Source organism: Trachemys scripta, chromosome 24, assembly GCF_013100865.1.
Source record: "Trachemys scripta elegans isolate TJP31775 chromosome 24, CAS_Tse_1.0, whole genome shotgun sequence".
Classification (NCBI taxonomy): Eukaryota; Metazoa; Chordata; order Testudines; family Emydidae; genus Trachemys; species Trachemys scripta.
The window spans coordinates 14,630,028-14,640,153 of NC_048321.1; the positions used below are offsets into that span (position 1 = coordinate 14,630,028).

General features: G+C 54.9%; 1 protein-coding gene across 1 annotated transcript; it reads left to right on the top strand.

Moving 5' to 3' along the window:
* Window positions 1–687: 687 nt before the first annotated feature.
* Window positions 688–9,257, top strand: LOC117869648 (phospholipase A2 inhibitor and Ly6/PLAUR domain-containing protein-like). The gene is made up of 5 exons (XM_034756652.1): window positions 688–759; window positions 3,623–3,739; window positions 7,352–7,504; window positions 7,814–7,957; window positions 8,655–9,257. Exons 1-5 carry the CDS (start codon window positions 690–692, stop codon window positions 8,870–8,872), a joined length of 702 nt encoding a protein of 233 aa, XP_034612543.1. The 5' UTR covers window positions 688–689; the 3' UTR covers window positions 8,873–9,257.
* The last annotated feature ends 869 nt before the right edge of the window (window positions 9,258–10,126 follow it).

A 10,126-nucleotide genomic window follows, 5' to 3' on the forward strand; every position in this document is an offset into this window, starting at 1 on the left:
TTAACAGCCCAGTGAGAAGAACAGAGCAGCTCCTCCCTTCACAGCAACCGGCTCAGGCTCTCAGCAGACTCAGGCAAACATAAGTCACACGCATTTTTTCACTTTTCTCCTCAACCACAAAGGCTAGAAATGTCCTTCTTATTTTTTTTTTTAAAGGAAAGCTGTGATTCTGACCCATCCCCAGGAGCCGGGGGCCCAGGCAGGGATGTACCATAAAAACCTAGCCATATATGACACCTGGACTTTTACCCATCACTATCGCGCTAACTATAAAACACCCCATAAAGGCAGCGTCTTTCACTCGCTGCCCCATGTCATGTAGTCAGCCCTGCCTCTGTTTACCCAGCTCTTCCCCTTTGATTTCCCCACTCCACGGCAATTCAGCCCCTGCACACAAATAACCCCACCCCCATTCCCTGGAGCGCTGGAGCCTGCAGAGGCCCCAGGTTTGAGCCCGTCCTTGTACTTTGCCCATCACAGCACTGGGAGATGGTGGGGATGGACACGTTAAAGACTGGGAGGCGCCCGGTGATTGGCAGCCACATGAGGTATTTTCATTCCCCGTGTTTCCTGGATCCCGTCTGGTGATTTCCCACGTCCCGGCACCACTCCCTGCTCTGTGCATAAAGCCTCCTGGCGAGGGAGCCGGCGGCATTAGAGACCCAAGCGCCATGCCCGCCCCACGCGCCATGCCCGCCCCATGCGTCCTCTGCCTGCTCGCCGCGCTCCTGGCTGTGGCTGACGCCCAGACAACAGCAAGTACGTCTCTGGCTTCCAGGGGAGCCGTGGCACCGGCATGTCCCCGAGACGCAGGGGCCATCCCAGCGGGACAGCCGCTCTGGGAAGTGGGGAGATGGAGGAGTGTGTGCGGGGATGGTTGGGGCATTGGATAGAAGGGAGTGTGGGGATGGACGGATGGATGGACAGGCGTTTGGGGGAAAGGGTGGCCGTGTAGTGGGTGGGTAGATGGATGGATGGATGGATGGATAGACGGACGTGTGGGGGGAAGGGTGGGCGTGCACGGGAATGGACAGATGGAGGGGCGGATGTGGTGGGGAAGGGTGAGTGTGTAGGGGATGGATAAATGGACAGGTGTGCAGGGGGATGGATGGGGGGATGGATGAACAGGCATGAAGGGGAATGGATGGGTGCATGGGTGGGCTTGTAGGGGAATGGATGGGGGGGCATGTAGAGGGGCAAGGCAGGCCTGTAGAGGGATGGATGAATGGATGGACGGGCGTGAAGGCAGGTGGGGGGATGGATGGAATTATAGATGGATGGGTGTGTATGGGGATGGATGGATGAGTGTGTGGGGGAAGGAGGATTGATGGACAGATGGATGGGTGTGTAGGAGGATGGACGGATGGATGGGTGTGTAGGAGGATGGACGGATGGATGGGTAAGTAAGGGGGATGGATGGACGGATGGGTGTGTAGGGGAATGGATGGATGGATGGATGGGTATGTAGGGGGACGGATGGATGGGTGTGTAGGGGGATGGACGGACGGATGGATGGATGGGTGTGTAGGGGAATGGACGGACGGATGGGTGTGTAGGAGGATGGACGGACAGACGGATGGATGGGTGTGTAGGGGGATGGACGGATGGATGGGTGTGTAGGGGAATGGATGGATGGATGGGTAAGTAAGGGGGATGGACAGATGGATGGGTGTGTAGGGAAATGGACGGACGGATGGATGGATGGGTGTGTAGGGGAATGGACGGACGGATGGGTGTGTAGGAGGATGGACGGACAGACGGATGGATGGGTGTGTAGGGGGATGGACGGATGGATGGGTGTGTAGGGGAATGGATGGATGGATGGGTAAGTAAGGGGGATGGACAGATGGATGGGTGTGTAGGGAAATGGACGGACGGATGGATGGATGGGTGTGTAGGGAAATGGATGGACGGATGGGTGTGTAGGGGAATGGACGGACGGATGGATGGATGGGTGTGTAGAGGAATGGACGGATGGATGGATGGGTGTGTAGGGGGACGCACGGATGGATGGGTGTGTAGGAGGATGGACAGACAGACGGATGGATGGTGTGTAGGGGGATGAATGGATAGGCATGTTAGGGGAACGGTGGATGGAGAAATCAGGCTTTCCCTAGTTTCCATCCACACTCAGTGGGGTTATGCCCATTATCCCAGGGGGTTGGGAGGGGGGCTTGGGGAGCTGGATCACTGGGGCTGGTGGGGGGGTAGCTCAGAGAGGGGGAGCTGGTAGGGGGAGGGGAAGGCAGGAACTGTCTCTAATGAACCCTGGGTTGATCACCCCCCAGCTCTGCAAATATTGACTCGGGGAGGGGTGTATCTGTGGGGCAGGGCGGGCGAGTGATTCCCGGACGGGGACGGGAGGGGGAGGGGTTCAGGTTAACAAGTCACAGGGCAAAGGACAAAGCAGCTCTGAGTGGAGGGGTGTGGGGGCTCTCTCGCCCCATCCCCACTAGAACCGGGCAACAATTTTTGACCCTAAAAGGGAAATTTGGGTAATTTCCTGAATTTCTGCCGCGTTCATTGTTTGGGCCACCCAGGTGTCTGGGGCGGGAGGAACGGGGTGTTGGGGGCCAGCTGCACTGACTGACCCACGGCGACGGGAGATTGGGAGAGATGGGGGGACCACGTGGCTGGGACAGTGCGAAGAGAAAGGAGATCCCTTCCCCAGCTCTCAGCAGGGAAAGGTCCAGAGCTAGGGAAGAAAGGAGAAGGGGGCTGGGAGGTGAGTTGCCCTCTGGAGAGACCCACAGTGCCAGGGAAAAGGGGGCAAAGTCCAAGGGCACCAGGCTGGCACAGGTGAGCCCTCTCTGAACGTTTCCCTCTAAGGCGCTCAGACTGGGCGGCTGATAACGAGTCACATTGCTCGGCAAAGGCTGCTGGGGGGTGCCGCAAACTCCCCCGGGGGCAGGACCAGCCTCCCTGGGCTGGATTCGCTGCAGGGAGACAGGAATCGCTGGTGCCAAAGGCCCAGTCTTGGAGTCTGGGGGCCACGGATCAGCCCCATGGAACTGTGGGTCCGTGGGGCCCGGGGCACTAAAGGGATCACTCCCAGGGGCTGGGCCACTTTGGAGGGCAGAGGGACATGACAAAGTGGGAACTGAGTTACTATTGTTATGATTCCAGTGTGTGCCTCAGTTTCCCTCTGTGCTTTGCATGGCTGGAAAGGGTTAAAAGGGGGAGAGCAGATACTGGCCGATGCCCCCTGCTGCTGCAGGGATTGATCCCGGGCAGTGGCTCCATGCGCTGCTCGCCCTGGGGGTAATTAGAGCACGCAGAGGTGAGTAAAAGGAGTGACACAGCCCAGCGGTGCGGATCGCCCGCCCGCGATTCCAACCAGGAGCCTGGCGTCCTCGGGCCACTAGCCTGCGGCACCACCCGCATCAATGCTGCTACTTTTCGCAGGCTAGCTCAGGAGAGATGGGCTGCCCCAGCTGCAGGGTGGGCGTATCCCGGGTGGGTACCGCACGGCCTGGGCGTGTCAGCCAGCGGGGGGGAGTGAGATCAAACCAGCCAAGGCCACCACCGCGAGCCCTAGGCCTGCGGGGACCAGACGGGAAATGGGGGACGGCGGCACCGGAAATAAAAACGGAAACGCTGATTTTTTTTCCCTTCTCGCCAGGGTCCTGTTACCAATGCAAGAACCGTAATGCAGGGAGATGCTCTGATGTGCCAAAGCCCTGCCCTGCTGGTCAAGGCGCCTGCCTCAGTGTCTGGGAAGCAAACACGCTGGTCAAAGGTGGGTGGCGCTGACTTTCCACGATTGGTCTCTGCGCCGACCGTTTGCTGGCTTAACACACCTGGGCTCCAGTCCCCTCTCTGCCAGCCACCCTGTGTGACCTGGGACACTCCACCTAGGCCCAGAACTTCAAATGTACTTGGGTTCCTAACTTCCATGAGAGTTAGGAGCTGCTGAGGATCTGTGTCTCAGTTTCCCCATCGGTACAATGGGCTGGGTGACAGCCCTGCCTGACCACACAGGGTGGCTGTGAGGATAATATATTGAAGATGAGGGGTTCAGATACCATGGTGATGGGCACCAGATAAGTACTTTAGCTAGCAGGGACTATTCGACCATCTAATCTGACCTCCCGTATATCGAGACTTGGCAGAATTCCGTTGCTGTTGGGTTTTTTTATAATTTTGGCAGATAATATCAATGTTTATGTTTATTGAGGCTGTTCATTGTTGCAGGAAGTTATAGGGATGGTCAGACAGTGTGTGTGTGTGTGTGTGTCTGTGTGTGTGTGTGTGTGTCTGTGTGTGTGTGTGGCGGGGAGTAGTGAGACAATTATGACAGTAGATGCCTTCGGAGCTGGTCAGCTGGAGAGCGGCATCTGCTGGCCGGGAGCCCAGCTCTGAAGGCAGAGCCGCCGGCAGCAGCAGCAAAGAAGTAAGCGTGGCAATACTGTGACCCTCCCTAAAATAACCCTGTGACCCCCCTACAACTCCCTTTTGGGGCAGGCCCCTCAGTTTGAGAAATGCTGGTCTCTCTGGTGAAATCTATATCGTATAGGGTGAAGGCACACAAAAGACCAGATTTCACGGTCTGTGACATGTTTTTCATGGCCATGAATTTGGCAGGGCCCTAGTTATCACCGTTGAAACATAAACTGTCAACATCGTGGGTCCAGATCAACCCAGCGAATGTCCTTAACTCAAACTCGACGAAGTTTTCAAGCAGCATTTTTCTTACTTTGCCTCCCTGCGAATTTTGATTCTTACTAATGGAAATATTTTTTCATCAGAACGGCTGGGCGTGGAAGCCAGACATGTTCCAGTTAGAAATAAAGCTCCAGTTTCTAACAGGGAGGGTGTGATGGGTGTGCACCCTGGGGTGCAACCTGGACTGTGGCACCTCTGAGCCCTTCAAACCCCCCAGCCTGGGTTCCCTCTCGCACTGTGATGCTGATGTCAAGCTGCAAACCCCTCCAGATCCTGCACTCACACAGCCATCCACAGGCAGGTGTTACCCAGGGTTCCTTCAACCCAAAGCTCTCGGTAACTTTTACTCTGTGCGAGGTGGTGTCAGGAAATAAATCGGGGCGACACGGCTGTCTGACCGATAGATGCCGGCACAAACAGGACAGCACAAGAGTGATTTCACATAAAGCTAAACTTTTCTTAGTCTCAAGCAGTTACACACGTCCGCAACAGGTTAGTAAAACACCCCCAACCCTCGATAATTACCAAAGCTGAGCGTGGGTCTCGAGTGGCACAGCCCTTCCGGTGGCCAAATCTTCCGTCTGCCGCTGGGGACCGCAAGATGTATCCAGAGGGAGAGTCCAGTCCAACTAGCTCAAACATTTTCCCCTTACAGTAGAGTCGCATCATAGGCGCATTTAACTTACGCAATTTTAACTATACGCGCTCGGCAAAACAAAACAAAAAAGAGAAAAATAACAATTTAAATACTGTACCTGTAGTGCGGGCGATTCTGCCCGCCATTCCACGCAATGAGCGTTCGACTATATGTGATTTTCGCCCTATGCGCTGACTTCAGAACCTAGCCCCCGTGTAAGATGCGACTCCCCTGTATTTATACATTAGTGATACCATGACATGTCACTGAAAGAAACCTTGCTTAGCAAGCAGTTTCAAAGGTCGAGCTAGAGGTTTCCTTCTGGTCATCGATTAACCAGGTGTGGGGTTTTTTTCAGAGTTTGCAGCTTTAAGACCCCTAAAACGCATGGATCAGCACTTTCAACACAATTCTTATCAGGAAAGATGTGGGGTCAAGCTGCCCTTTCTGTTGCACCCAAAACCCCCTCCCCTCCTGCCTTGCTTAAGCTAAGCCTTCTGCATGCCCACTTTATGGCCTACAGACTTGGCTGCTTTTAGCAAGAAGTTACAGTGGTTTCAGGCACTTTACTGGTTTTCCGAAATCTCCCCGTACAGCAGGGACACACCCAACTGTGTTACAGGAATAGAGGGGTAGCCATGTTAGTCTGTATCCACAAAAACATCTGAAGAATGTTGCATCTGAAGAAGTGGGTTTTTTACCCACAAAAGCTTATGCCCAAATAAAGCTGTTCGTCTTTAAGGTGCCACCGGACTCCTTGTTGTTCAAGTTCATTAAATAGTTCGCCCCTCCCTCGTCGTGGAGAGGACATGCACCAGCCTTTGTAAACCGAGCTGAGATTTCCCAAACCCATCAACCAAAAGACACTGTTTTAGGTAAAATATAGAACAGGTTTATTAACTACAGAACGATAGATTTTAAGTGATTATAAGTGGTCGGCATAAAGGTCAGAGCTAGTTACCTTAAGAAATAAAAAATTAACACGCAGTCTAAATCCTAAACTTTCAGTCTAAGCAGGATGTGAATCAAGCAATGTCTCATCCTGACAGATGGTACAAGCAGGTTACAGATCCTCCACACACAGACTGGACCCTTTGCCAGCCTGGGACCAAACTCCAGTTCCAAGTCTTTGTCTTCCAGATGTTCTTCCAGGTGTTGAGTTGGGGGGTATGGGGGAGAGGCCAAATGGTGATGTCACTTCCCCTCTTTTATAGTTTCTTCCAGCTGCTGGGAAGGGGGGAGAGATAGCTCAGTGGTTTGAGCATTGTCCTGCTACACCCAGGGTTGTGAGTTCAATCCTTGAGGGGGCCACTTAGGGGTATGGGGCAAAATCAGTACTTGGTCCTGCTAGTGAAGGCAGCAGGCTGGACTCAATGACCCTTCAGGGTCCCTTCCAGTTTTAGGAGTTAGGATATCTCCATATATTATTATTATAAGATCTTTGCTGCTACGTGGGGATCAGGCAGGCCCGTTGGTCAAGCCGTCTCCAATGTCTGTGCTCTCTCTGAGAAGTCTCTGGGACGGCCATTGGGAGTGTGGATTCCCTTCGATGGGCCATCAGTGCGTCTGGCTGCTCCATTGTTACACCTGAAAGGCTGGTTGTGGGTGTTCCCAACCCCACAACGTATTTCAGTAACACACACCGCAATATTTCATAACTTCCCATCCAATGTTACCACACACAATCCAACAGGAGCTTAATGTTCAGCAGATCAAGGCTGCATTGTACAAAACATTTCATAATGAGATGACAGTGGTGAATATGGGGTTTCTGGGGTGCTGCTTTGAGCTACAGAGGGGGATTAACAAACTTCCAATCCAGGCCGGCTGCCTTCCTGGAAGATGCTTTTGTCAAACACACGTGATCGGGCCTCGTGTAGGGAGAAATTCTCCAGCCTGGGCTATGTGGCAGGTCAGACTAGATGCTGGAATGGGCCCTTCTGGCCTGGGATGCCAGGAAAAGGGGTGAGGTGGCTCCTAGGAATCGCCCGCCCTCGGAGAGCTGTTTCATTTGCAAATAATTTCCGTAACTATTTTGTTTCTAACCAGGAGCTGTTAAAAATACCGGCACTTTCTACTCCTGCGTCCCCTCAACCATCCTCTCCAGGAACATCTCCCTCTTCTTCGGGAATGGGGTGTATGTGGAGATTCAATCCCAGATCTGCTCTGTGAACGACTGCAATAACGCGTTCACTCCTGTCTGTACGTCTGTGTCTCTGCATCCCTCCCTGTTTGTTCCCTGGGGCATAGGCACCAATTTAGTGTCAACCTGGTTTGTACAAGGGTTCTTTTTCCGAGAAAGGTGGAGTCCCGTGCAGCGCCTGGCACAACGGGAGGGGAGGGAGTGGGGGGGTGCCATGTGGCACCCAGCACAATGGGGTCCCCAATCTCTGTTGCTGTGCTAGAAATAAATGTTAACAATGAGGACAAAGCCCTAACCCAGCCCGTCAACTCCCCGTCCCCTCATCCTGCCTCGCCCCGCTGACCCTCTCTCTCTGGCGGACCTTGCAGGGCCGATCATCAACACCGTCTACACGGGAGGCCGGTGCCCGATCTGCTTTGCCCCGGGTCGGAGCAGCTGTTCCAGCAAGGAGACCCTGCAGTGCGAGGGCCGCGCCAGCCAGTGCATTTCCATCAGCGGGCAGATCTCGGAAGGTGAGTGCGTGTCCCGGATCCTTCCGGGCCCATCAGCACTAGGACAAAAGGAGGCCCGGGGCCCGGATTCCCAGTGTGCCCCTGCAGCCCCCGGCAGTGCCCGTTTTAACTGGCTATGCCCCCGGCCCAGCTCCGTGCGAGGCTCAGCCCCAGGGTCCCTATGGGGCCAACGCCCTTTGCAAGCGAGTTCGAGGACACAGTCCCCTTTTCCAAAGCCAGCCGGCTTCCCCCTCTCCCTGCGGACACGGCTCTGACTCGTGTTTAAACCCAAACCCCGCTCTGTCCACACACAGAGCCCCCTGCCTGTACCTGCCCCGCCCTGCCAGCTCATCCGGGGGAGCCCGGGCCTCTGCCTGCAGCGCGGACATGGCTAAAGCTAGGCTAGCCCAGCAGTCACCAGGGCCCACGCAGCCCAGCCCTGCTGCCTCCCGGCTTCTCGCTGGCCCCCCATGATCCAGCAGATGGTAGAACAAGAGACGTCCCCCTCATGGCACGTGGCCAGCTGCTCCGCAGGGTGTGATGCACACCCTTTATTTCTAGACAAAGTGTTAACTCTGAGGTCTCCTGATCACCACTGGCATCTCCAGCGCTAAAGATGCATGGCTGGGGGGGTTCCAGGCTGCGGCGGGGGGAGGTTATGTTGGCTCAGCGGAGCCGGGACGCCCCGTGTCTGATCAGCGTCTCTTTCTCTGCGCAGATGACATCACGATACCCTTTGCAGCGAAAGGCTGTGCCACCCCACACGCCTGCGCCATCGAGAAGGGCGTGATTCTGGATTCAGGAGTGTTCACCTACCAAATAACACAGACTGAGTGTTACACGCCCAGCGGCGCTCAGCGGATGCTGGGCCCCTTCGGCCTGGGCAGCATCTTGCCCAGTCTGGCTGGGCTCCTGGCAGTGAAATTCCTCTCTTAACGCCCCCTCTGTGTCACCCCCCGCCCAGGGGGATCCATCCAGCAGCTGAATGATGCCCTCATGGTCTGTGTGTCTCTCTTCTCTCCCCCACCCACCCGTGCCTCAGTTTCCCCATCTGTGTCCAAAGGATAACAATGTTGAACTGCTTTTGCAAAGATCCAGGGATTCAGGGCCCAACCCAAAGCCCACTACAGCCAGAGTGGGAGGAGGGGGCGGGGAGTCTCTGGACAGACTGTGATGTGCTGTGTTACAGCGCTGAGTCTTATTGTATTCCACAGCAGCCCCCAAGATTCCAGCCTGGGGACAGAACCCAGGAGTCCGGGCTCCCAGCCCCCCCAGCTCTAACTCACCAGCCCCCACCCCCCTCCCAGAACTAGGGAGAGAACCCAGGAGTCCTGGCTCCCAGCCGCCCCTGCTCTAACCACTAGACCCCACTCCCCTCCCAGAACCAGGGAGAGAACCCAGGAGTCCTGGCTCCCAGCCGCCCCTGCTCTAACCACTAGACCCCACTCCCCTCCCAGAACCAGGGAGAGAACCCAGGAGTCCTGACACTCCTCCATCCTCTGATTTAACACTGAGTATTTCCAGAAGCCAATGCACAGAATAAAGCCAGATCCTAAACACAAATTCCCCAGAGAGCATGTGTTTGTTCCCAGACGTCCTGGCACACACACCCTCAAGCTTAATCCAGTACCCCAGCCGCACCTCCTGGAGACTAAACCGCGTGTGGGGGTGTTGTACTCGAAGTACTATACAGGATCTTTTCAGGGGGATTAAGGCAAAACGCCACATTTATTAGTAATACAGGTATTAATTAATACTCTATGATATGCACATGAGATATCTATATCACAGGCATGCATTCCCACACACACACACACACACACACACAAACACACTCCGTCTTGCTGTTGTTACCAACTAGCTGCTCCCCTTAACTTCACTGGCCAGGTGAGTTAGATGGGGGAGGGGGTGGAGCCGGGCTTCTGCTGATCCGGATCGATGCTCCGATGGTGACAAGATGAAACCCAGGGTCCTCTGCAAGACACCTCACATTTATAGCAGCTTTCCTCTCATGCAAATCTAGACCAGCTTCAAAATCCGGGTCTGTGTCCGTCGGTCTTTGTGCTGCTTTTCTCCAGGTGTTGTCCCAGTGCTGCTCAAAGAGGGGGTTTTCTAAAGCAGGTGCTTAGTTCTAATTCCGGAGGCCGTCAATATGTCTTCTCTTCTTTATTGGGCCCACTTGCCAACTTG